The sequence below is a fragment of the Prunus avium genome, chromosome 3 (assembly GCF_965620075.1).
Source record: "Prunus avium chromosome 3, drPruAviu1.hap1.1, whole genome shotgun sequence".
Classification (NCBI taxonomy): Eukaryota; Viridiplantae; Streptophyta; class Magnoliopsida; order Rosales; family Rosaceae; genus Prunus; species Prunus avium.
Genome location: NC_142286.1, coordinates 31,954,049 through 31,981,468, shown reverse-complemented (window position 1 = coordinate 31,981,468; position 27,420 = coordinate 31,954,049). Strand labels below are relative to the sequence as shown.

Below are 27,420 nucleotides of genomic sequence, written 5' to 3'. Positions count from 1 at the left end.
CCAGTCCAGTTCCGTAGGTCATATTGCAAGCTTTGTTTCAACAACCTACATAGCTCGAATGAGGCCACATTCTTCATGAATGTTGTTCCAATTGGTGTGTACTATAACATATCCAAAATTCAGCCCCATTGGATAAATCTGGAGTCCGTTACCTAGCAAACACAGAACCATGCTCAGGATGGATCTTATCAGCGCGGAAAATGAGTTAGCAATTTGTTTTGGCCTTAACTTCCTCCTCCGACCTTGGATTGGCCCAAATGATATATGGCTGGAAAGAAGACATTCTGAACTTCAATTTCAAGTGCTTAAAGTCCTAATTTGATTAAGAGAAGCCCAAGTTGTAAGCCCTTGAAGTTGCTGGTCATGCTGACCTCAGCATGTGCTGGTTGGATGCTTGGTCATGGTGAGCTAGGTATGAGCTATCATTTCTGGTTGGAAGCTTGGTCATGGTGACATGAAGATGAGCTAGGGCTGCTGGTGGGATCTATTGGTGAAGTGCATCACCCAATTTAGATTTTCTAATACAAGTGCATCAACCATTTCAGATTTTATAAAACAAGTGTTGTATGCATTAGCCATATTGAATTCAGATTTTCACTTCCCCTAGGCCTATAAATAGGGAAGTTCTCTAAGCTTGTAAACACACCCCAAGGGGGGGAGCTCTCAAACACTTCTCTAGAGCTCCCTTCCCTTCTCTCCCTCAAATTCTCTTAGTTTCTCTTTCTAGTTTTCAATTGTTATAATGAAATCTTTGTGCTGAAATTCTCCTTAAGTTTTTCCAAGTTCTACTTTAATTTTCATTGTTATGTAAATTCTTTTCTTTAGTTTCAAGTTTGATTAGTTTCCAAGTTTCAATTATGATTTTTGTTCTTATTCATTATGCTTATAAGTTAATATGCTAGTTTGAATGATTGATCACCATTTAGGCTTGCATGTTAGCTATCTTGGTTTGAATTAAGAGTAGACACCATGCTTTAATTCGAATTGAACTATGAATAGGAAGAGTATGTATGGACATTCGACAACAGGGATTAGATACATGCTTGGTTGTTTAAATTGTTCTTCTATGCTTAATGGGTTCCTAATGCTTAATTTTAGGTTAGACAACAAATGATCAAATTAGGGAATTAGGAACACAAGGTTATGACCAAACACCATGGCTTAATCATACTTTAGCTAGAATCAATCCATTAATCTAAATTGAACTTGGGAACTTATTTGCTTGAGTTACTTTCTTATTTTCTTCCTTCTGTCATGTTCTTTGTTTTTGTTTCTGTTTTGTGTAGGAAAACTGAATTGGATCATTCAATCACCAATCCCTGTGGAATCGACCTCGCACTTACATACGCTAAACTACCAACGGTTCGTGCACTTGCGAGTATCACAAGTTGAGGATGCAGTTGAACCCATTTTGGTGCAGCTGTATCTACGCAACAGGGGGCATTTGTGGGAGCAAATATTTTCGTCTCCAATCACAGCATGCCACGCGGAAAAGAAGATTATCCCTTAAATTAATTAATTAAACCAATTTATTTGTTTAATTAATTAATAGGGATAATATCTTAGTTATAAGATATTATCTTTATTTAATAAGATAATATCATTAATTGGGATATTATCCTAATAAGGGGATAATATCTTAATTATAGGATATTATCTTATAATTAATGAGATAATATCATTAATTTAGATATTATCCTAATAAAGGGATATAATCAAGTCCGACTCAGTCTCTACAAATTTGGGTAAAGAATAAACTCCTCCTAATAAGAGTTTATTCTCTACGAAACCCTAGCCTCGAGGCTCCTATAAATAGATGACTTCATTCATCATTCAAGGTAACTCTAAACCTACTTCTATACCTAGCTCCAAAACCGGAGAAAAATACCCGAAGTTCTCTCCCTCTCCACTCTCCACTCTCCATATTTTCTCCACACGGCTCCGGCCACACGGTTCTCACCCTATAGAAATCTCCGTATCCTTTTTAGCTATTGTTTCACCTAGATTCAATCGAACTAACTTAGGCATCGGAGGGTCTTTGGCCAACATCCCCTGGGTGTGGTCTATTTACTCCAATCTTTTTTACAGGAATTGAGGAAGAGAGAGAAGGAAGATCAAATGGCGAAGGATCTAGAAGCGAATATTCTCCTGCGAGATTATTTGCACAAACACTCAGCAAGCAAGGTGATGTCTTGAGTAGCATCTTCATCCAAGTCTGGAAGGCCATCTGGGATCATTTTGAACTAAAAATCAGGCAAGCCATCAAGAGAGTTGGGGCCTTGAGAGTTAAGAAAGCGTCTGTGATTGAACTCTGTGTTGACAAAAGTCATGTGGAAGCCTCTGTTGTGAAGGAGCTTTGCCAACTTGAGCATGGCCTTAATATGGCTCTAAGCTGGGACTGGAACACAAACAGCATGAGGCTTATTGTCACCCACCATCGTGGAACTCATATTTTGTGCTCCAATGCTACAAATGGAGATTGTTTATTTATATTTTTATAGGACTAATGGTCGGGCGAGCAAGCTAGCCAGCCACTTTCAATGTGTCTACAAATTATAACAGGTGTCAGGGGCGGACGCACAGAGGGACAAATGGGGTCAGGCGATCCCATGGAAGCTGGGAAACGTAGTGGAGAAGGATGGGTGCGACCCCATGGCGCACACCAAGTGCTCGACGAAATACCCAGCAGAGGAAGAAGAAGAAGCTGGCGCAGGCAGCGCCTGCCTTGCGCGCGCGCGAGTTCTTTTTTTTTTTAAACAGCCTGGCCAAAACGACGCCGTTTTGGTCCAGGCGTGTTAAATTTTTTTATAAAACCTGGTTCAAAACGACGTCGTTTTGAAGCCAGGTTTTAAAAAAAAAAAAAAAAAAAAAAAAGGCCATCAGCAGCCCCTATCTACCCGATTCTAATTCCCACCAGCAGCATTTCAGTTCATCCCAAAACCTAATTTTTTTTTTTTTCAAAATTCCCTCTCCTCTAAAAACCTAACTAATCCCCCCAACCTCCACCACCAACCACTACACGCCGCCACCGTCGCCAACCACCTCTTGCCGCCGCTGCCATCACTTCTCATCAAATCAAGTAAGTTATAATTTTACATATATTATTTTGGGCTTTGGATAATTTTAAGGAAATTGATATATCTTTCATGAATTATAATTTATTGGTGTGGTATGTTATGATATTGATTGATTTTCTTATTTGGATTAGAATTTATATTAATTGATTGATTTTCTTTATGAATTAGAATTTGTTTGATATTTTGATATTGATTGATTTTATTATTTGGATATTTTAGTAGAGTTTATATTGATTGATATTATTATTTTGGATTAGGTTAGTCTTTATAATTGATGGATTTAATTAATTTATGTGTAGAAAAAATTATCATAGAAAAAATTAATTGATGGATCAAGCATCTTCGTTTTGTTACAAACATCATATTATGGTTCCTAACATGGATGAGGAATATGTAATTCCTGGGAGGTCACGGCGTAATGCTCCAATCAAGACAAACAATCATCATTATCGTGTGGAGCTCTTTCTTCATGTCATTGATGGACAACTTGTGGAATTAAATGATCGTTTCAATGAGGTAAATACTGAGTTGCTTACTTGTTTGGCTTGCTTGAGTCCGAACAATTCATTTGTAGCTTTTAACAAACGAAAGCTAGTTCGTCTTGCTCAATTTTATCCTCAAGATTTTTCGGATGGAGCTTTATTGATGCTTGAAGATCAACTTGGGGTTATGTTCATCATATGCGTTCGAGTAGTGATTTTTCAGAATTGCAAGGGATTGGCATGCTTGCAGAAAAAATGGTGGAGAAAGGGATGCATGAAATATTTCCTTATGTGTATTTGCTTATTACATTAGCTTTGGTTTTACCAATTGCAACTGCTTCAGTGGAGAGAGCATTTTCGGCCATGAATATTATCAAAAATCCACTTCACAACAGAATGGGAGATCAATGGTTGAACGATAGCTTGGTTGTTTACATTGAAAGAGATATTTTTGCTTGTATTGATAACGAAGCTATAATGCAACGTTTTCAAAACATGAAAACTCGTCGTGGACAATTGTAGCTTGTATTGTTTGTTTTGCCAAAAATTATGAATGAAAGTACTATCTTTATGTTTTTTAGTGTTATTTTCTTCTTTACAAAATTTCGAAACTTAACACTATGACCCCATGGCGACATAATCCTGCATCCGCCACTGACAGGTGTACGAGTTATACTTCGTGGCCAGCCATAGACCAGTCCACAACTTGTAGGGGGGTTTTATATTTTGGTCTCCACATAAGTCAAAGATGTCAGCCGATTTACCTTTGGTTTGGCTATACATAGAATCTTAGATAAGTCTGAGTTCATCATAATTATGGTGATGGGGTTGGAGGGTGTGCTTTATGCGTATCTTGGTAGCTGGGGGATAGGTTCTTCAGAGTTATGCGGAATTTATTATATATTGAGTGGAACTTGGGTGTGCATGGTATTGCCTTGTTGATCGAGTCTGATTTCATCTGTAGCTGTTGAGCTTATCTCAAATCCTATTTAAACACTCTCTTTTGTCTAGATATACGGAAGAGGAGGGAATCGAACACATATAACCTCGGCTACAAACTATATTAGTTTCTATAATCATAATGAAAATTGACAAGGTTAAAAGGTTCCTAGTTCAAGTTCCCCTCTTGCACTGACAGAAATTTCGAAAACTTAACTCTTATCTTATTGTATTGAAGAAATTTTATAGTTAGTCATATTGTAGATGCTTTGGCATCGTTGGTCATATTCCCATATCGATATCACTCAATTGTGTAATACTCAAACTTTAAATGTTGGCACTTTCGCCAATGAATATCTGGGTACCATATTCATAACGGTACCACCAAACATTCAACCAATGGGCCAAGCATTTATAGGTTGGAAAAGACTTGGGAGAAATTATCTCCAGAAATTATCAAGTTTATACTTCCCATGTAATTATATCAAGTTGAAGAAAATTGAGACTTGAAGAAATGTCCTTATAATTATCAAAAAGCAAAGGACCACAACTTGCCCTTTCGAAAGAGTCCCTCAAACTTCAAAGAGCAAAGGACCACAACTTTTAATTGATAGTTGGGCTTTGGTCCCCTATTCTGATATCACTCAGTTCAGTTGCGCGGAGTGCTACTCAACTTTTTGGACCAAATTATATGTGGTGTACCCTTTTTTATTTATTTAATTTTTTTTTATATAGCCATCTTCAATGCAATGACTCAAACTCAAAATATTGTCCCAAATCTCCCCCAACCCAACAAAATGAAGGACCCAAAATTTGGGAAAACCCAAATTTGGACCCAAATATGAGTCTAAGTATTGCCTAGATCCAAATGCTTTCGTGGAGCCCACTTGCAACTCAAACAGCCCCCATGTGCAAAGATGCTGACCTGGGCCCCACCTCCTTTTTTGCAGCTGCCTTTTCCCTTCTTTTTCTGCCACTTGTCAGCGCTCCATGAAGTTGCCGTTGGAATCCAACGGCAACATTTGAATAATTGATGTTTGTTGTTTTTTTTTAAAAAAAAAATATACATATAACTTAAATCAACAATGGGGATAAAATCTAAGCTATTTTAACGGTAAAAAAAAAGATTCAACGGCTGAAATTTAAATCCAACGGTTAAAATAATATTTTAAATTAATCCAACTTAGATCCAACCCCATATTTTAACTTAATTGTGTGTTTTTTTTTATGTTGTGTGTTTACTTTTGGAATAAAATTAAATTTATAGAATTTCAATTTTTTTTTAGGTTAAATTGTTCAAAAAATTAAATTATGATGTTATTTAAAAAGATCGAATGAAGAAAAGTTACCCATAAAAAAAAAAAAAAAAATTAGACTTAAACCATCCTTAAACAATTTAATAAAGTTGCGGACTTAAAATTTGGGTCCGGAGGGTTGGGAGAAAAAACGATTTGAGTCCGGACAAAACCCAAATAATCACTTTTTGGAGGGGGAAAATTTGGGTTTAGCCCCTCATAGGTTGAAGATGGTCTAAAAGGTAGGATATTTACACGTCACTTTTATAATGGACTAAACACACACAACAATGCTACACCATCAAAATGAGGCTAGCCACAACTAAGTATTGAACTCATCACAAATATTATCTTCTTCGTCATTCATGTGAGTCGAACTAAGTAGATTCATCTCTCTTGACATCATTATCAATATTCATGCCAATTCCCCATTTATTGCAAGTGCCGTAGCAGTTTGGTTTGCTGGCCACCACAAAATGGCCAACAAAGCATAGGCACGCACACCTTCACTTAACTCTCAATGGTTGAATTCCAACCGCTGTGTCAAAAACCCTCCGACTGATGGGTGGTTAAGGACTTGCTCTTGTGGGCACCAACTTGCGATTAGATCTCTTTCTTTTGTTTCATCCACAAACTCAGGTGGCAAAATTGCAGATTTACCAACAACCAAATCAGGCCTAGTTACCCAAAAGAAAGGAAGCTTGCTATTTGCAAGCCCCCAACCAAACTCAACAAGTTGATTTGGTGTCATGACTGTTATACTCCCAAAATTCACATAAACAACAAGAGTTTGGTGCCTTGGAGGCACTCAGTTTCTTCTTTCCATATTAAAAATGTATGAGTTGGATGCCAAAGAAGTGGTCAATGAAATTTCATTCTTACAAAAAGATTGAAATGTATGAGAGGCTTGGACAAAACACTATGGTCCTTGCATAGTATTTGAAAGATTAAGTCCATACTCCGTTACTTCAACACATGCAAGCATACATCTTCGTTCTTCAGATACAAACATACATCTTTACAAATTACATATGTGCACATCTTCAGACAAAGTTTGGCACTTGAATTTACAGATGCTCCAGAGATGAGCTTGACTGAAAAAAAATATATATATATCATCTTCTAAATTTCTTTTGCTTGAACAGCCAATATAATCAAAGGTTTCAAGAACAGAAAATCAGGAGGGATGATGGGGTCACTAAGCACACAATGAGGCCCTTTGCTTAACCAGTAATTCGTTTAGTTTCTTTATAAGCTGAGGGTCTGAGCACATGTAATCCTGGAAGGACTCCCTCAAATCCTGCAACAACTTCTTGTCATTACAGCCGGGGCTACTGTTAAGCAGTTTCTTAAATAAATTCCTCCAGAGTTCACCATTCCAATACCTGAACTCATTTGAACGACCAGATTAGAAATCAAAATCGTCAAAATACAAACTGAAGAGTGAAGGTAAAGAGATGTTAGATTTTAAAAAAATCAATATATATAAGTGTGTCTGTTTATTTGCGTTCGCATTGCTATGTTATGGCCCTAAATTTCTAAGGTGACTTTGCTAATAATCAAGTGTTTAAAAAGAAAAAAAAAATTGTACCCCTCTCAGAAAAATAAAAATAAAAATCAATATGATAAACAAATGGCCAAGTATGCAGAACTGAGAAAAGTACCTTTTAAAAGATGACTTGGGTTGATAAATGTAAACCCCTTCAGGTGACAGTTTCTTTTCAATCTCCATGTAAGAATTATGCAGCATCATATGGACAACAACACAGAGGCCATATGTGTCTACCTGGTAACACGTGACAGCAAAATTAGATACAAAAATGTTGGCTGAATTTTACAGTGCAAAATACAATGAAGACTATACCTGAAATGTCCATGGCCTATTCTCTTGCATCTCTACACAACGAAATCCAGAAGTCCGGCAATCTCCCTTAAACTCCATATTGTCAGGAAAGAGATGCATATCTATCCCTCTTCCCCAGTCGACAAGGCAAAGACCCTGCAAGATAATACCCAGATTAATCATAAATACGTAAATTGAATACTAGTCTTATGCACACAAAAATTTAACCTGATCATGCCAAGGACCACTTCTGTCACGAAATCCATCTTTTGTAAGGTCATTTCCGTAGCGAGATCCAGCTTTTGTAATGCCATCCCTGCCAAAAGGACAGGTCATTGATGTCGCAAGATGGTAAGCTTCATAGGTCAGTCTCTTGAATGAAAATTAGACTTTTTGTATTGCAGAAAACTCTTTCAGTCAGCACCCCATTGGGAGATATAAAAGAACACAGGAGCTATAATGTAACAGAAATTAATGGGAAGAGAAGCCCTGGAGATTCGTTTTCATTTCTTGTTAGTAGCACTGTTCTGAGAAAATAATCTCAACCGAACGCACCTTCGCCTGCACCTCTAATTACAACCATGTTGTAATGAGCTGGCAGTTATAATTAGAAAAAAGTAGTCAACGTTGCCTCTATTCTAGATTCAGTTAACAGCCTACTATTCAAAGTTAAGCGTCTCCTATATGCAAGCGCAGGATAATTTTGATAGAAACTAAAGCTATAAAAACATGTCTAATAACCAGATAGAGCAGTAAGAATAAGAGAAGAAAAAGAACGAATGCGACTCAATATTACAAGTAGTAGCCTCTAGGAGAGAACAAAGGAAGGAAAATGAAAAAAGGTTGCAGATGTGAGCAAAAGATAACAGTAGTCAAAGGTCCAGTTTTCTTTATTTTCAAATTCCATTGTGCTGTTTTGCAAAACTTATCTGTAAGACAGCGTAACACATTCAAGATATACCATGGAGAATGGCTTTTACCTAGCATAACGAATAAGCAAATTATCAGGCTTGAAATCTCCATGAATGATGCCAACACCATGCAGAGTTTCTAACATATAGAGCATTTCTATGGTGTAATAAATGCATAACACTTCTTCCATGGACTTGCCAATGACGGCAAATGAGTTTATTGCATCCTACGCAAGATCATTCGGTTATAATAAGCATACAAGAAACAACTGTGCCAGACATGAAAATTGGAATTAATATGATTAACCAACCTGAAGTGTTCCATTACCAAGATAATCGCAGACGAGTATGCTACAGTCAGAATAGAGATGCATTCTATGAGCGAGACCAAAGCTTGACCTCTGATACAATGATATATCAAAGTGTAAAATAAACAAAACTAGCAACTAACAAAAAAAGAATCGGAGGATCAGGAATGCATACTTCCTTGTCTGAGATCCGTTGATTCAGTTGACAATACATATGGAACTCCCAAGGGAAAGCAGGCTTTTGTATCTGCCAAAGATTTCAAAAACTGTGAAACTATCCAGTCAGACACTGGTCAGCACTAGGAGAGTACCAAGTCGCAGGTATACTTTACCTTCAATGCAACAACATCATCAGGATTACAGCTGACATATGCTTTATACACTTGAGCAAAACCACCCTGGCCTGCACATCCTATGATCTGGTACTTTGTACGACCTGTGAGTACCACGAATTGGGCAATCAACAGTAATACATTGACCTTCTAGTATTCTATGGAGCATCCCTAAATAAAATGACAGAAAAATTAAAACATAGAAGCACTTAAGTTTATCTAATGGAATCAGAATGTTTTGAGTCTCCAAGAAGATTCTGAAATGGAAAAAGATTCTGACTCTCTGGTAAGGTGGCAACGTGGCAACAGTATAGGGCAGTGTTGAAGTTGGTTGGTATTAGGTCTAATTCTTGAGTGAAAGGAAGAAATAAAAAAATAAAAAAGAGGAACCACTGATTTATTCAAATCCAGAAAGCAGACTTTTGATCAGGATATAAACTGCAAATGTTCGTATAAGGGGCCATGTAGTAAACCCCAAACAGTTGAGATTAAAGATAAGTCAGGTTGAGATTAAAGACAAGCAGAGGTCGCCAAACATAGAGATGATAAAATATCCTCCAACATCATTTCTGCCCGATAACCGATTGCTCAAGGATGAGTACTTAATGAGATTGAAAAATAAGAATAAACCTCCTGTTCATACATCAGAGGCAAAATGCAAGCAGACAGTAAAAAAGACTTTATTTGTCTATCCATCTCTAAAGTCTCAAACAATTTACACTGAGAATTTCAGTTTAAATGTCTTCTTCTAAATCCACAAATTCAAACACAACACTAAGAAGATTTCAGCACAAGATGCTACACCAAGTAACACTGTGTGCATAAAATCCATGTAGTGGAATATAGCAAAGATATTGAACCAATAACGTGAATCAATCACCTATCTCAATTGTCTTGTTCCTTGACGAGTTCTTCAGAGAAGACAATGCCACTTTTCCTGAGTAAGGTTTAGTAGTACACTGGTATCCCTGAGACATGTGAAAAGAAAAATCCAGTGAGGCTTCTCTTAATCAGACTACATAAGAGATTATGCAACTATGACGGGAAACATCTCACATCATATTTCATAAGTTCATGATTAATTTTCTTTAATAGGACTTTCATGGTGGAGCTGGACCATGGGTTAGTGAGGCTCCCAAATGTAATCGATTCATCATTGCCAATCTGCACCACAGAAACGAAAAATTGATGTATTGTCTTACATCCTACATAGGTATTTTGCAACTATGCAACACTTCAACCAAAATTATAAAACACTCGGGGCAATAAAGAAGAAAATGCAATACATATCAATTGCCTACGTGTTGATTCATTTAGTCTGTCTTAAATCTAAACAAAGGAGGTACATAATATAAGCCACATTAAAAGATAACAGGTTTTGCAACATAACAAGGCACAAAACATGTACATAAAACAAGGCTAGCTGAAATACAATGTCTGTAAAGCAAGTACGGAGAGGAAGAAACAAGTGAACAACCCAAGGTTCAAGACTTATGCCTTAAGATTTAGAAAGTTTACAAATCAAAGAAAAAAGGCTTGCTTACAGTCTGAGCTGAAGAAACTATTTCAGACATCCTTTCAAGAAACAAGGCATGTGCCTTCTTCACCCACTCAACTGGTTTAGCATTCCTATCACCACAGAAAACCTAATAAACATTACATTAAATTGAACAATTACACTGCACACAAAATTATATATAGAGAGAGACAAAGAGAGGGACCTCGAAATACCCATCTGATAAACCATGCTCGCATCGTATAATTTTCCTTTGGATTCGAGAAAGGACGCATACCAGATATAAAGCAAAGCGTTTCCAACACAAATCTTACTCTCCCACATTTTCTGGAAAACGCTTCCAAAATCTTCACTGAAATCCATCTACAAACAAAACCCACAAACACAATTCAAGTAATCAAACCCTGAAACAAAGTATCAATCTCATTGACAAAATGTACCGATTGTAATTATTAACAAATATAATGAAAGCAACTAGACAATTGTTTAATTAAAAGATTGAAACTAAAATGCATGAAAATTGGTAGAATTAGGTGTTAGAAAAAAGTGTATGACATACATAAAAGAACCAAATCTTGAGGAATCTGATGTCGTCTCTGTACTGATCATTGTCCTTGAATGCAGCGATGCAATCTGACAGAAGCTTGATGAGATCCGACCCGGATTCTTTTCTGGAATTCCAATCCTCAAGAGCTTGCTTTACCGACCTGGGTTAGTAACAAATTTTCAGCAAATTTGAGGAAATTGAAGGGTATGAGAGAGAGAGAGAGAGAGAGAGAGAGAGATAGAGTACCAGAGCCAGGGTAAGAGAGGGTCCTGAAGAGGGGTGCTGGGTTGCGAGTCAGGGAAGATGACAGCCATGGCTTCTCTGTTTTGTGTACAAATCCAGAAATGAAAAGATATTTGAAGTGGAAGAGTGAAAACTGAGATTTCGGAGTGCAAAAGAAGCGGGGAAATGTTGGTTTTTGAATTTGGAAGGATTTATTTCCTCTATATCCTTTATTTCGTGGGCTGACATTTTGCCCAATACTAATAGGCCCAATGACGTTTTTAACCCAAACAAAAAGGCCCAATGACGTTTTTCACTGAAACATGAATTTTTACTCTACTTGTGATTTTCAAGTTTAGTTTTTTACCCGTAAAACTCTATTTAGATACATAAAATTGTAAAGGTTTCAAAGCTTCAAATTATGTAAAAATGTTGAGAATTGATTAAAGCTCAAAAGTGAATTTTTTTATCATAGGATATATGGAGTTCGGATCTGCTGTCCCCAAATTCCATGTTCATCCATATCCCCTTTGTAGTTTTTTGACATCTGCCCTTACATTGAACGGGACTCCAAACCTGTTAACTCTATGTAAAAACAAAACAAAAGTTGTGGTGAGAAAATTAAGAAGTCTATAATCAGCGCACTGAAGTAGTGTTTTCGTTTTATTTTTCTATTTTTCTAATAGAAATTCACGGTGTTAGCAACTGTTAAGTTAAAAGACATATGTCAAAATTGTATGCAAGGGACATAGAGGGGAGGACATGCATTTTGGGGACATCGGATCCGCGCAGAGGTGGGGGGGCGGGGGGGATGGCTGCAGCCTGCAGGTTTAATTATTATTTTTTTATTTAGTTTTAATCTTATTTTTTTCTAATAAACCTTTTTTTGTTTTTTTTAGTCTAAGTTATATATTCTAAAAATTCAGCACTAGGCTGGAGTGGCACGTAGATTCGTCCTTGTTTTCGCATCGAATACTAGTGAACCATAATCTGCTAACTATGTGTCGTATCGTGTGAAAATTGCACATAATTGCTACTCTAAGTATAATTACAAAACCTAACACAATCCTTAACAAACAAATTAAGAATAGATTGGCATGGCTAACGAGGACATACCAATGATTTTAAGTTCAAATCTCCATGACACTTTGGTAGGGTATGTGTCGAGAAACTCCCTCCCCTTTGTAGTTTAGACTATTGTTTGTATTAAAAATAAAATAAAAAAGATTGGGGATGACGTAAGTTTCCTAGGAGCCAAATCAAGTAAGGACCTTCTAACTTTTGACCCCCAAAAAAAATTTCAATAGTAAGGCCCAAGAATCTCAGCAGTTAAACATATTAAGGTAATAAGGAAGGACGAGGAAACAAATTAGGATTAGGATTTTCTCTTTTCTTTAACCTTGTTTGTGTTTTATTGTTTTTTTCTTTCCTTCGAATTAAGCATTTAATAATTAATAAGAAATTATATGCTTATCTCTAACATAAAGATAATCGTTTACTTTTTAATTTACATTCTATGACTGCTCCTACCAAAACAAGTGTGGTTACTGCCAATGGAGAATCTAACTCAGTCAATGGGGCTGGTTCTATTGATTTAATATATTATCTATATATATAAAGCAAAAGGTAGAGAATAGTGAAACATTCAAAATGCCAGAAAATGCCCTTGGTTAATTCAAACATTAAGAATTAAAATTAAGAATTAAATGAGGATAATATGGTAAATTGACATTTTTTATATTAAAAATAATAATAATAATAACAAAATCAGATAATAGGTCCTACTTTTATGGAATATAACTACCCATATTATCTTTTCTTCATTCTAAAAATAAAAGAAAAAAGAAAAAAGAAAACCAATTGGCACATGCATGAGCGTGTGCCAAGGGGCTAGTTAATATAATGCATCATGGTTAGTGCACAATTGCTTGAAGAATGATGAGACTTTAGAGTTGAAGGCTTGGAACCTTAATCAAAATAAAATTGTACATATATATTGCTAGCTAGTTGATTATTTGAGACAATGGCAATGGAAATGATAATTAATAACATCAATATTCTAATGGAAACATCTTTAACTTTTTCTTAATAGCACTTGATTCACTAAATTGTCTAAGTTTGTGGATGAAGAACCATGAGGACCAATAGCTTCTTCTGCAAGTTTCTTCCACTCAATGACCTTATTTTTCATCTTCTTACCCTTCTCACCCTCCATTAACTCTTTGACAAGCTTCTCTACCTCATCCCTCTTCACATCATTACTAATCTCCATGCCAATGCCCCATTCATTGCAAGTATAGCGACAGTCCATTTGCTGGTCTCCGAAGAATGGCAAACAGAGCATAGGAACTCCTGCAGTAATGCTCTCAACTGTTGAATTCCAACCGCTGTGCGTTAAAAATCCTCCAACTGATGGGTGGTTAAGGACTTGCTCTTGTGGGCACCACCCAGCTATTAGACTTCTTTCCTTAGTTTCAGCCACAAATTCTGGCGGCAAAATAGCGGATTCTCCAATAACTAGATCAGGTCTAATTACCCAAAAGAATGGAAGCTTGCTATTTGCAAGTCCCCACCCAAACTCCACAAGTTGTTCTAGTGTCACGACTGCTATACTGCCGAAATTCACATAGACAACTGAGTTTGGTGCCTTTGTGTTTAGCCACTCGACGCATTCAGTTTCTTCTTTCCATAGACTGTATCCCATTTTCAAAGGGTGTTCTGGTATGTGATTGAGATGCAATTGAAGAGGGCCAATGGTGTACACATGGGAAAGCATAGATGAGAGAGCGTCCAAAACATCTGGCTCCAAGGCATCAAAAGTATGAAGAACAACTGCTGAAGCTTCATGAGCTCTGTCGGTTTCTTCCATGATGAAGTTAAACATGATATCATCCGAATTTGTGGTTCTCAAGAAGGTCGGGAGATCCCTCAAACGGATATCTCTCATTCCCGGGATCCAATCTATTACCGTTTCCAGATAGCCATTTGTGAAACAGCTCTCATCTGCAATAGACAAATGAAATTCAATTGAATAAACATTTCATTTGCATGTTTAGAAACAACAATTGCTTTTATTCATAGTTATGTATTTCACCTTTGAGTGGAGCAAGTCCTTTTTCGACCACAGTGCGAAGTTGTTTAAATCCCATGAAGCTGCAGGCAGCTATAGTGTAGAACAGCACTACAGGGGCTCCAATTTCTTCAGCAACTATGATTGTGAACGTGGACATGAAACCATCTGAAACTATGCAAGTCACTGGAGGATTGCTGGATGTTTCTATGGCATCATTGTTGAGTTTTGCAAGGAGGGTATGAAAGGGAGCCAAGAAATTTTTTCTGACGGACTCACAAAGCAAAGTGAGATCTTGTGTGGTGTCTTCATTTGAATCTGGAAGGCTATCCGGGATGGCTTCGAATTGAAAATCAGGCAAGCCATCAAGGGAATTGGGTCCTAAAGATTTAAGAAAGCGCTTGTGATTGAACTCTGTGTTAACAAAGGTTATATGAAAACCTCTACGGTGGAGGAGCTTTGCAAATTTAAGCATTGCCTTTATATGGCTTTGAGCAGGGAATGGAATGCAAACAGCATGTGGCTTAGTAGCTACTTCTGTGGAATCCATCTGAGCTTTTGTGTGTGCATTGCAGTGCTTGCAAATGCAGATTATTTATAAAGCAAAACTGAGCTACTTTTCAATGTGTCCTATTTTGGCTCCCTGTTTTTTCCCCTCCACACAAGTCTAAGCAGATAAGATATCCAGAGAGAGAAGAAATTTGTCAGACAAATTGACGTGAGAAGAAGCGAAGGGGAACTGGTATCTTCTATTAGCTTTTCCCCTATAAAGAATAATTTTGTTTCATTATCTTTTCTTGGCCTTTCCCCAGTTCTTTCTCTAATTATTGGGCCACAAAAAGTTCAATTCTCATTCTACTTCTGCTCTGAATAAGAAAATGACAAAAAAAAACATATATATATATAATTAATCATGGCTTAATTACTGTTTTACTCTCTAAAACGGCCGCTTAGTCTTAGTTTACCCCACAAAACTGAAAATTTCTCACTTAGCCCCTCAGAATCTCTAAAAAGTATGTTTTTATTTTTAAAGATTTACTACACCGACCCAGTCACTCCAAACCCATCCCTCCCCATGCCCGATCCGATCATCATCAGCCACCATCATCCAAACCCAGCAGGCCCCACCCATGCCTAGCATTTAATAAAAAAATATGCATACCCAAAATCAAAGAGCCGAAAAAAATACGTTATACATTAAAAAATCAAACAAAAGGCACAAGAAAATCATCCAATTTGCAAAACCTATACTGAAAACTAAGGGAAAACAACACCCAACGAAGAACCTCACAAATTGAGCTATAAAAAAATGGAAATAAAACAGACCCAGATGTTGATACATAAAGATTTCTAAGCTGGGTATGTTTTTTTTCCGATGAGGTCTATAAAAATTGATATGTTTTTTCATGAATATTATTATCATCCGTGTTTGTGTGTATTGATGAAGTTTTTCAGTTTTTTATGAAGATTAAAACCTTTGGGCCCTGTTTGGTGGGCTGGACTCGACCAGACTTCTCCAATTAGTTTTGAAGCCTCCACCTCCCCCGTTCGCTGCTTAAAGCAGCGTTTGCTCTTCTCTTCTTCCCATCGCTCTTTTTCTTCTTTTGAATCTCCTCTGTGAGTTCATCACTGCCATTTTGAACGTAGATTTCTTTCCTCTGTAAATCTTTCTTTTTTCTTCAAGTATTTCGAAAAGTTCGTCATTGATTGATAGATAGTCAACTTATGATTATATAAATAATGGTAAAAATTGTGGTAGAAATTGTTACTTATAATAATATAAATAACTAATAGACAAGAAATTATGATTAAATTTTTATAATAATATAATCTAGAAGTTAGTCTTTGGTTGATAGATAGTCAAATTTTCGATAGTATAGGGGAGTGTTAAAGTTCTATTTTTGGACCCTTACATGCCCACAAATATCTGTGCAAAGAAAAATCAGTTGATCAAGACAACAAGGAAACTACTTGATCAAGACAAAAAAGACTTAGACTTGGACTTTCGTTTTTTTGGCGATGTAAGGATTAATTAAGGAAGATGCTATACGATAATTTGGTTCATTATTTACCCTTTTTTTTATACTGCTAAAATGATTGGTTACCATCTCAATTTTCATTGCTATATATAAAAAATAAAATAAAATTGTTCCTCTGTTCTTGTTGGTATTCTTCAAATTCAATCTTATCTCTTGTATCTTTCAGTGATTAATATTACATCTTAAAACCATAACAGATATTGGAACACTAAGATCAATTTAAAACTTGTAGCTGAAAAAAAATTGAAGATGGTAAACATGTTGTGAGTTCATTGAACAATTAACTTCTAGGCTTGCAGTGCATGATCTTGTTAAGTTTGTGGATGCAGAGAACATCTAGATTTTTCTTGATTGCATTTGATTAGCTAAATTGTCTAAGTTTGTGGACGAAGAACCGTGTGGACCGGTCGCTTCCTCTGCCAATGTTTTTCACTCCATGGCCTTATTTTTCATTAGTGAAATACAATGTGAAGTGGGCCCTATAAGGGTGTCCCTCAAATAACTTATTTGAAGAATCCCACAATGGAAGCTCTCTGCATATAAAAGATATTTGAACTGCAGTGTGCAAGTCCATTTTCAGGCAAAGCGCCATATTCATTAAACCACGAAGATGCATTGGATCGGGTTTGATTTTTGAGCACATGGAGATCAGTAGAGCTTAGTTTCATTTGTAATATTATGTCATTTCTTTGCTTCATTTAGCAATGGTTCTTCTTCGCTTGGTGTATAATTGAAGAAAGAAAACTTCAGAGTGCTTGAAATTATTTTTTGAGATTTTCTATTTAAACCCCACACTTTTCTTTGTTCACCCCAGTACTTAAATCATTAAGCTGTAAGTTTTATTATTGTGTAAAAAGATAAAAAAGGTCATCCAACTTAATACTTAACCCTAGTACATCTATACACACACCCCACACACCCCATCTACATCCAATTGCCAGATTACTCTTCTCTTTTAAAGATGTAGAACATTGAGGAGCCTACCTCTTTAAAATCTGCGTGGAAGCTGATGAAAAATCTCTTTTATTTCTTATTTTTTCAGCTTGAGGTGTATTTAAGGGTATTTTGGGAAGATAGCGGGGTTCTCTTAGAAATTGTGAAAATTTAAATTAGAAGTTGGGGCGAACTCAGAACATGGGGTGAACAAAGAGAAGTGTGGGGTTTAAATAGAAAATCTCTTATTTTTTTCTCTTGTACTTCTATAGTGAATTTTTAGCAATTCCGCACACTCAGTTGTAATTTGGTTCGTAACCACACTCATAGACACTCTCTGGCCACAAATAATAATATGACTTCCTAAAACCCTTATTTATAGTGGGTAGGAAATAGGATTAAAATACGAATAAAACAAGTAGGAATTGAAATAAGAATCTAAAACAAGGCTAGTTTGACATTGTTGTGATGTGAAAATAATCACAGTCAGATTTGTTGTGAGAGAAATCCGTTGTGAAAGAAAGTAGTTTGGCGTTTGGCAAACTTTTTATTAAAAGTGATGTTGGTACAATAATCAGTTTTTGAGTGTTTGGTAAATTTGTGTGAAAGTGTTGTGAGGTGTGTATTGTGACTAAAAAGAACATTATGGTGAAATAACTCTTTAATTCAAGTGGTTTTGTCCCTAATCAAGCTCACGTCATGGTGAAATAACTCTTTAATTTAAAGTATCATTTTTTTTCTTCTTTACTCATGCTGTTGTTATCTTTGTATGTAGTATGAAATGAAATAAACAATCAGAAACTTTCTAACGGATTTGAGTGGGGTTTGGATTTGGATTTGGAAAGACGAGGAAACAAAGTAGGATTTGGATTTTCTCTTTTCTTTAACCTTGTTTGTGTTTTCTTGTAATTTTTTTTATATTCAAGTATTAATGAGAGATTATGCTTTATCATCAGGTCAATATCTCCAACAGAATGACATATACAAGGTTTTAAAGAAACTTCCACATAATTTCTTTGTTGAAAATGGTCTAACTTTATTTTTTTTAATCTATTGATTTAATATATTATAATGCACAATAGCCAGAAGAATGATGAGACTTTAGAGTTGAAACCTTAATCAGATGTCAAATGCGTCAAGTAATTAAGAGGATTCTAAAACATTCTGGATTTAGCAGTCACCGGAAGACATCAGTATATAATATGAGCTTAATGAAAATGATAATTAACATCAATATTCTTATGGTAACATCTTCAGGTTTTTCTTAATAACACTTGGTTCACTAAATTCTCTAAGTTTGTGGATGAAGAACCATGAGGACCGGTAGCTTCTTCTGCAAGTTTCTTCCACTCCATGACCTTATTTTTCATCTTCTTACCCTTCTCTCCCTTCATTAACTCTTTGATAAGCTTCTCTACCTCATCCCTCTTCACATCATTACTTATCTCCATGCCAATGCCCCATTCATTGCAAGTATAGCGACAGTCCATTTGCTGGTCTGCGAAGAATGGCCAACAGAGCATAGGAACTCCTGCAGTAAGGCTCTCAACTGTTGAATTCCAACCGCTGTGCGTTAAAAATCCTCCAACTGATGGGTGGTTAAGGACTTGCTCTTGTGGGCACCACCCAGCTATTAGACTTCTTTCCTTAGTTTCAGCCACGAACTCAGGTGGCAAAATAGCGGATTCTCCAATAACAAGATCTGGTCTAATTACCCAAAAGAACGGAAGCTTGCTATTTGCAAGTCCCCACCCAAACTCCACAAGCTGTTCTGGTGTCATGACTGCTATACTGCCGAAATTCACATAGACAACTGAGTTTGGTGTCTTCGTGTTTAGCCACTCGAGGCATTCAGTTTCTTCTTTCCATAGACTGTATCCCACCATTTTCAAAGGGTGTTCTGGTATCTCATTGAGATGCAATTGAAGAGGGCCAATGGTGTACACATGGGGAAGCATAGATGAGAGAGCATCCAAAACATCTGACTCCAAGGCATCAAAAGTATGAAGAACAACTGCTGAAGCTTCATGAGCTCTATCGGTTACTTCCATGCTGAAGTTAAATACGATGTCATCCGGATTTGTGGTTTGCAAGAAGGTCGGGAGATCCCTCAAACGGATATCTCTCATTCCCGGGATCCAATCTATTACGGTGTCCAGATAGCCATTTGTGAAACAGCTCTCATCTGCAATAGACAAATGAAATTCAATTGAAGAAACATTTCATTTGCATGTTTAGAAACCATAAGTTAAACAACAATTGCTTCAGTTAATAGTTATATATTTCACCTTTGAGTGGAGCAAGTCCTTTTTCGACCACAGCGCGAATTTGTTTAAATCCCATGAAGCTACAGGCAGCTATAGTGTAGAACAGCACTATAGGGACTCCGATTTCTTCAGCAGCTGTGATTGTGAACGTGGACATGCCACCATCTGAAACTATGCAAGTCACAGGAGGATTGCTGGATGTTGATATGGCATCATTGTTGAGTTTTGCAAGGAGGGCAAGAAAGGGAGCCAAGAAATTTTGTTTTCTGACGGATTCACAAAGCAAGGTGACATCTTGTGTGGCATTTTCATCTGAATCCGGAAGGCTATCGGGGATGGCTTCGAATTGAAAATCAGGCAAGCCATCAAGGGAATTGGGTCCTAGAGATTCAAGAAAGCGCTCGTGATTGAACTCTGTGTTAACAAAGGTTATATGAAAACCTCTGTGGTGGAGGAGCTTTGCAAATTTAAGCGTTGCCTTTATATGACCTTGAGCAGGGAATGGAATGCAAACAGCATGTGGCTTGGTAGCTACTTCTGTGGAATCCATCTGAGCTTTTGTGTGTGAATTGCAGTGCTTGCAAATGCAGATTATTTATAAAGCAAAACTGAGCTACTGTTCAATGTAGAAAACTGAATATCCAGGTCTAAACTGAATATCCAGGTCTAAACTGAATATCCAGTCCGCCAAACCATTCTTCTCTCTGAAAATATGGCTCAATTATTTTCGTGTTTCTAAAATTCAAAATAAAAATAAAAATAAAAATAATTGCACATACAAGCAAAACACTAGTAGAAAACCATATTATAAGAATTGCACATACGACACGTGGCCTCAAATACATAAGCCACGGCGCAATAGTGGCTGAAACACAATTATACACAACCCCCGTGGCCTAAGGAGATCCGTGGCTAATATTTTATGTACAAGTCAGCAAACGTAACATTAACTAACTAAACAATAATATATTGAAAGATCATGCAACACAAGAGAAACAGAGTTTTTCTTCCTAAACCCTTAACCCACTTGAAGAAACAGAGTTTGAGCTTTATTTGGTTTTATTTTCACTGTATAACCAACACAAGCGAAGCCAGAAAATAAGTTCCATAAGGTGATAGTCTAAAATCTTCTAACATCTCGTCTAAAGATTTTCTTGAGTGATCTAGTCATAATTAATTTTTATATATCCGGTGATTTGTGTTTAAATGGCAATCAATCGGCAAATTTTAGCCAATTATAACTGAAAAGTTCGACCACTATATAATATTTTAATATAAGAGTTTTCAGGTATATTTTAATATGAAGGGAATCAATTGTTGGCTAGGATTTATGTTATGATTGAGCTGTGTGGAAAAAGTAAACCTAAGCAATCAATTCTACTAATCGTTTACGTAGGCCATAGGGATTTCTGTTACCTTGTGTGGATAAAAAATGCTATTGCAGAATCATATTGCATATATTATCATGCATTCTTCTCTTTCTTCTCTGTTTGCAAGTTGTTGTTTGCCAAGATGTCCAACTCAACATATGTGATGAAAAGAAAATGATGAAATTGAAAAGTAAAAGATTCTCAAACAAAAAATTTCTTTGCAACTTAGTGTTTACGATGGAAACAAATTGAAGGGTATACTTTTCTTTTGATAACGTGTGTGGAAATTGTTTGTGTAGAGCTGTCATGATTGTCTGTGGCCATGGCAAGTTTAGTTTCCCTTGTTTTATTTTATATTTAACGTTAGACCATGTTTCGGTGGCCATATTTATTAGAGGTTTAATTTTTTTAATTTCATTTACTGAACATGACGCCATTGTTCCGTGGTCTCTACTTCTTTCAATTTTTTTTTGAGAACAAAATAAGAAATAGAAATTAAAACAAAGGAAGATAATTGAGTAGAACGTCTCTAAAAAAACAGTGGCTCACAACCTTTCCCTTTTCCATCAAAGCGTGCGCGATACCGTTTAAAGCCCATGAAGCTGCTTGCAGCAACAATGTAAAACAGTGTGATAGGGATTCCAAGTTCTTCAACTGCTGTGATTGTGAACATGGACAAGAAACCGTCTAAAATTAAGCAAGTCACCGGAGGAACACTACTTACCGTCTCATTTGGTTTTACGAGGAGCTCACAAAACGGAGCCAAGAGCAAGAAATTTCTGAACGACTCACAAAGCAAAGTGACCTCGTGGGTGGCATCTTCATCTGTTTCTGGAAGGCCGTCCGGAATGGTTTCGAACAGAAAATCAGGCAGCACCTTTCACGTGCTATATTTTGGTATACATTTTATTTTCATAAAAAAATAAATAAAAGATAAAGTATAAACTAGCTCTCCTTGTAATTATTAAGCCTTGGATTGTATGACTAGTAGATAGATATACATATTTTGAATTTGAATCTAGTGAATTATAATATATTTTAATGAGTCACGTCTGTTTTCGTACAGTGACGAACCCATAAATTTTTATAGGGGTGAGCTAATTTTTTTTTATTTTTTTGGATATCTATCATAACGGTGATTATGTTTTTTTTTCCCAGCGGTGGTTATGGTTAACCATCATAACATCATCAGATAAGCCATACTTTAGGAAGCAAAAGTAACTTCAAAGAACTAGAAATTCAGAAAAGAACGCAGAAGAATCTAAGAGAAATTCAAAAGTTCAGATATTCAGTAAGGGCTTCGTGCCCAAATTAAGCAACGGAGCTTCAGAAAGTAGAAAAAGATATGAGAAATTATAGAAATATCGGGATAGGCTCTGATACCATCATAACAATATGAATCGAGCAGAAGAAAGATTGTAGCAGAAAAAGAATTATAGAGAAAAAGGTTCAGAGAAAAAACTAGAACGTCATGCTTATATTTGCATCTTTAATCTACAATAAACAATATTGAAAGGTTTTGATTAAAAGAAATAAACAATGAGTTGCAACAGACAAAATGGAACATGACAAAAAGGAAAGAACTACCGCCATTTCACTTCATCGAGGTTTAGGGTCTGTTTCGAAATGGGCTCCGAAGTTTCAATTTCATCAATTACATACCAAACATTTCAAACTATCACCAATTCACATCGGTCGTAAGATTGATCGTCTGGTCAGACATTAAATGTTGATGTGGCAGCTGCAGGACTTACCACATATCCTGACAGCCCAATCCAAATAGGCCACACAAAGGGCATTTCCGAAAAAAGAAAAAAGAAATTTTCACGCTCAGACCTTGGCATGCATTCCAAGTCTTCGTTACCCCTTTTTAAACCAACATCAAATCAATAGTTTCAGACCAAAAAATCAATTCTAGAGGAAACTGCTCACAGAGTGTGCCCTAACTCCTATTGACAGGACCCGCCCCGGATTTCCTCGGAACCCGGGTCGGATCCCGCCTAAATATCCGGCATTCCGCAGATGCCGGGCCCATGTACTAAAACCCGAGACTTTCTACCAAATTTTTGGCAGAGTCTCCCCTGTAAACAGGACATAACCCAAAAATTTCAACCTGTCAAAAACACAGATATTTATAACCCAACAGCCAGCATGCATTACACAATACATAGCGTTTACAAACTGTGGCCTCCGGCCTCAAAATACCAAAATTCTAACTGGGCAATAACAGAGCATCTAACAGAATTCAAAGAAAATAAAAGTGGGAAGGAAGTTTAACGATTTTACATAGCACAGAGGCCCTGAGAAGGCTCAAGTGCTGTAGCTCGTGAAAACAGGAGCACAAGACACGGCACTGCTGCTCGTACCAGTCACTACTGGCTGTGGGGCGCAAAACAGAAAATTGTGAGTGGACAAAACAACGTTTAGTTCAATTTAAACCAAAGTAGTATAACCCCACTGTTAGAAAACCATGCATGAACTCAATACATTAAAAACCATCATATTCATACATACATAGTTTGCTCAACCCGAGCTAAATCCGAAATTCAGTGAAACTTGCAAATCAACCCACCCAAACCTTTCCTTACAAAACTCAAATCAAACTCTCGAAACCCGTGCCCACCGGCACGACGAGCGGGGAAGTATCCTCGCTCAAAAATAAGAACAATTGCATAATACTAAAATATGAGAGATACACTCTATATATATATAAGACACACCTAATTGTACCGGGGAAACAATCCAGCAGGGGATTGTTGACTAGCTCACAATTATCAGCCCTCAAGCGGACTATGTGGCTAGGGACAAGCCGTCCAACTGGGGGACTAACTCTCAGCCAGCACGTACGGACGAAGAATCAAGACCCGTACGCCTGTAAACAGTCCTACGCGCGCAGACTACCCAATTAAGGGTCTACAGCGACACCCCGTTAAGGTATGCCCCGGGTTCCGATATTTCCAAGTATCACATTTCCATAATCCATTCACAAATCCAGGGGGAGGTACACGGGGTAGTGCTTATAGCACTTCAAACTGACAATCTATACCACATCTTTCCACAACTCATAAAACAACCCCGTACTTCCCACACATAGCCCTCAAAGATAGATAACAATTCACATATATCAATTTATATATACTCAAGATACTTAGAATATCAAAACCCAGAAAATATACCAAATACTTACGAACATATTAGTTTCACTTTAAAGCACAAATTAACTGTCAGTAAATCCTTAAATTCTTATACATGCAATTTCCAAGATAAATCCATGCTATTTATTTGAAAACAAAGTCCACTCACAAGTAGTCCCAAGCTGCGTGACCCCGAGAGGGTCCTGCCTGCTCCGAAGGCGGAGTCGGATTACCTATTTCAGAATAGAAATACGATATAAAAATCCAACTCTTCAAAATAAGACTTTAAAATAAAATCCTAATTTTCCCGGGTTTCTAGTACGCACGAGGAACGAGACACTCCTAGGGTCCACCCAAGAGTTTCAAACGCTGAAAAAGTCTCGGAAGACACTCGGTCAACCGGACGGTCAAAACTCACGATCGAACGGTTATCGTAAATCTTAAACTTTAAATCATTGAACCGGAACATCCGGGGTTCCGATTCACAATCCGTGAATTCCTATGCGATCCTAGGAATACCTGGAACAACATACGTGAAATTGGGTTTGATCCAACGGGCCAAACACATCGAACCCAAAAATCACAGATTAGGTAAAATTCGTTCGAGGCCCAAACGATATCCAAATTGAGATCCGTAAACTCCTACGCGCTCGTGACAACGTAAGGATCATTCTAGGATAAAATGTGGCCTCTGCCGGACTGCCCACGCGCCGCCCCACGCGCTGCCGCACGCGGGTGGCTTGATCACAATTCCGATGACCGGAAAAACTTAGTATTTTGGCTCCAAACTCCTAACCTAGGTAATACACCTAATTTGGAACCACTTTTCTTCTTGGGTGAAGGCCAGAAAATGGCCGGAAGTGGCCGGAAATTTCGACTGAAAATCGGCTGTAGCTAAACTTCGAAATTTAACTTGTAAACTCTCAAAATTTCTGGAAACCTAACCAACAGGCAGCTAGAGCACGAAAAATAGATGAAATTTCATACCTCACTCGTCCAATTTGGTTGAGAAACGAAGGAGAACGAAGACCTCAAAGTTACTGAAATTTCCGGCGACGTTTCTGCGTTTTCCGGCGAATTCCAGCAGCTCCAAGGGCTGCGCTGGCCGGGGAAGAGAGAGGAGGAGGAGGCGGTTCGATCGAGTCCGGTCTCGTGCGCTGCCGTGGCCAGTGGCCGGAGATTCGAAGAGAGAGAGAGATGCGGCTGAAGAAAAACGAAGGGGAGGGGGAGTCTGTCGCGAGGAGAGAGAGAGAGAGAAATGAGAGATTATTTCTGGAAAACTGATTTTATCCCAAAATAATTTCTGAAAATAATCAATTAAATCCTCAATGATTTTTCGATCGTAACTTCTTCGTTTCAAATCCGAATCGAGCCTACCGCGTGTCTACGGACTCGGCTCAGTACAACCTTTCTAAAAACACCACTTGCTGCCCCAAACTCTCTCCGGATAAAAATTGACCTTTTTGCCCCCACTTCGAAGGCAAAATTGGAAATTCCAAATTTTCATTAAATTAAATCCAATCTTAATAATATTTTGGGTCGGGATGTTACAATCTACCCCCCTTAAAGAATTTCGTCCTCGAAATTTACGTACCTGTCAAAAGAAGAGGTAAGGATACTGGGCCCGCATCTGCTCCTCGGGTTCCCAAGTAGCTTCCTCTACAGTCTGACTCCTCCACAACACTTTCACCATTGGGATAGATCTGGAGCGCAACACTTGTTCTTTTTTGTCCAGAATTTGTACGGGTTCCTCATCATACGACAAATCTTCTCTCAACTCCATGGGTTGCTGTTCTAAAATGTGAGAAGGATCAGGCATGTACCTCCGTAGCATGGATACATGGAAAACGTCATGGATCCGAGATAGTTCCGAAGGTAAGGCAAGTCTGTAGGCAACTGGTCCGATACGCTCTGTGATCTCATACGGTCCAATATAACGAGGACTTAGCTTCCCACGTTTACCAAACCTCATCACACCCTTCCAAGGAGATAACTTCAAAAATACCCAGTCTCCAACTGCAAACTCAAGATCCTTGGACCGGTTGTCCGCATAACTCTTCTGTCTATCTTGTGCGGTCTTAAGCTTCTCTCGAATCATCTTTACCTTTTCAGTGGTATCCCGAATACTATCCACTTTTTCCACAATCCTGTCACCCACCTCATTCCAACAGACTGGAGTTCTACACATCCTCCCATATAGAGCTTCATACGGAGCCATCTCAATGCTCGAATGGTAACTGTTATTATACGCAAACTCCACCAAAGCAAGGTGAGTATCCCAACTACCTTTTAACTGTAACACACAAGATCTCAACATGTCCTCCAGAGTCTGAATGGTTCTTTCCGACTGTCCATCAGTCTGTGGGTGGAAAGCAGTACTAAAACGTAACCTGGTGCCCATAGCCTCATGCAAGCACTTCCAGAATCGAGAGGTAAACCTAGCATCCCTGTCCGATACAATGGACACAGGAGCTCCATGCAATCTCACTATTTCACCTACAAAGAGCTTCGCCAGCTTCGTCAAAGAATAGGTTTCCTTTACAGGTAGGAAGTGAGCTGATTTGGTGAGTCGATCAACTATCACCCAAATTCCGTCATACCCACTTGCAGAACGTGGAAGTTTAAAAACGAAATCCATTGTAATATACGAAATCCATTGTAATATGCTCCCACTTCCATTCAGGGATCGGGAGTGGCTGCATAAGTCCAGAAGGCTTCTGTCGCTCTGCTTTCACTTGTTGGCACACCAAACACCTGCTCACATACTTAGCAATGTCACCTTTCATATGCGGCCACAAGTAGTACTCACGTAGAGTCCGATACATCTTAGTACTACCTGGATGCATAGAATAAGTTGAACAGTGAGCTTCCTCCATAATTTCTCTCTTCAGGTCGTCATTCCTGGGTACACAAAGACGAGTTCCAGTTACTAAGGCTCCGTCTTCTCTTATAGCATAATCCCTCCGTACACCACTTTCTACTTCTGACCTTATCACACAAAGATTAGGATCTTCCAATTGTGCTGCAATCACCCTCTCAATCAGGATAGGCCTCACATACAAACTAGCAAGTAATGCACCCTGTTGACTCCATTCCAACTCTACCTCTTCCTTCCGTAGTTCCCCCATCAACGGA

The 27,420-nt window shown here is 37.7% G+C and overlaps 3 protein-coding genes across 3 annotated transcripts; all 3 read right to left on the bottom strand.

Annotated features, from left to right (window-relative positions):
* Positions 1-6,682: 6,682 nt before the first annotated feature.
* On the bottom strand, positions 6,683-11,649 carry LOC110751718 (mitotic checkpoint serine/threonine-protein kinase BUB1-like). The gene is made up of 14 exons (XM_021952227.2): positions 11,497-11,649; positions 11,263-11,410; positions 10,909-11,066; positions 10,732-10,816; positions 10,244-10,351; positions 10,068-10,155; positions 9,188-9,291; positions 9,031-9,102; positions 8,859-8,948; positions 8,617-8,774; positions 7,865-7,952; positions 7,658-7,792; positions 7,458-7,579; positions 6,683-7,178 (listed from the first exon to the last, which is right to left on the bottom strand). Exons 1-14 carry the CDS (start codon positions 11,562-11,564, stop codon positions 6,992-6,994), a joined length of 1,611 nt encoding a protein of 536 aa, XP_021807919.2. The 5' UTR covers positions 11,565-11,649; the 3' UTR covers positions 6,683-6,991.
* A 1,791-nt stretch (positions 11,650-13,440) lies between these two features.
* LOC110751716 (7-deoxyloganetin glucosyltransferase-like) lies at positions 13,441-15,421 on the bottom strand. Its single transcript, XM_021952224.2, has 2 exons — positions 14,567-15,421; positions 13,441-14,475 (listed from the first exon to the last, which is right to left on the bottom strand). Exons 1-2 carry the CDS (start codon positions 15,090-15,092, stop codon positions 13,547-13,549), a joined length of 1,455 nt encoding a protein of 484 aa, XP_021807916.1. The 5' UTR covers positions 15,093-15,421; the 3' UTR covers positions 13,441-13,546.
* Positions 15,422-18,697: 3,276 nt separating this feature from the next.
* On the bottom strand, positions 18,698-25,873 carry LOC110751722 (7-deoxyloganetin glucosyltransferase-like). Its single transcript, XM_088250894.1, has 3 exons — positions 25,273-25,873; positions 19,803-24,518; positions 18,698-19,699 (listed from the first exon to the last, which is right to left on the bottom strand). The coding sequence occupies exons 2-3, from the start codon at positions 20,329-20,331 to the stop codon at positions 18,768-18,770; spliced, it is 1,461 nt and encodes a 486-aa protein (XP_088107020.1). The 5' UTR covers positions 20,332-24,518; positions 25,273-25,873; the 3' UTR covers positions 18,698-18,767.
* Between the last annotated feature and the right edge of the window lie 1,547 nt (positions 25,874-27,420).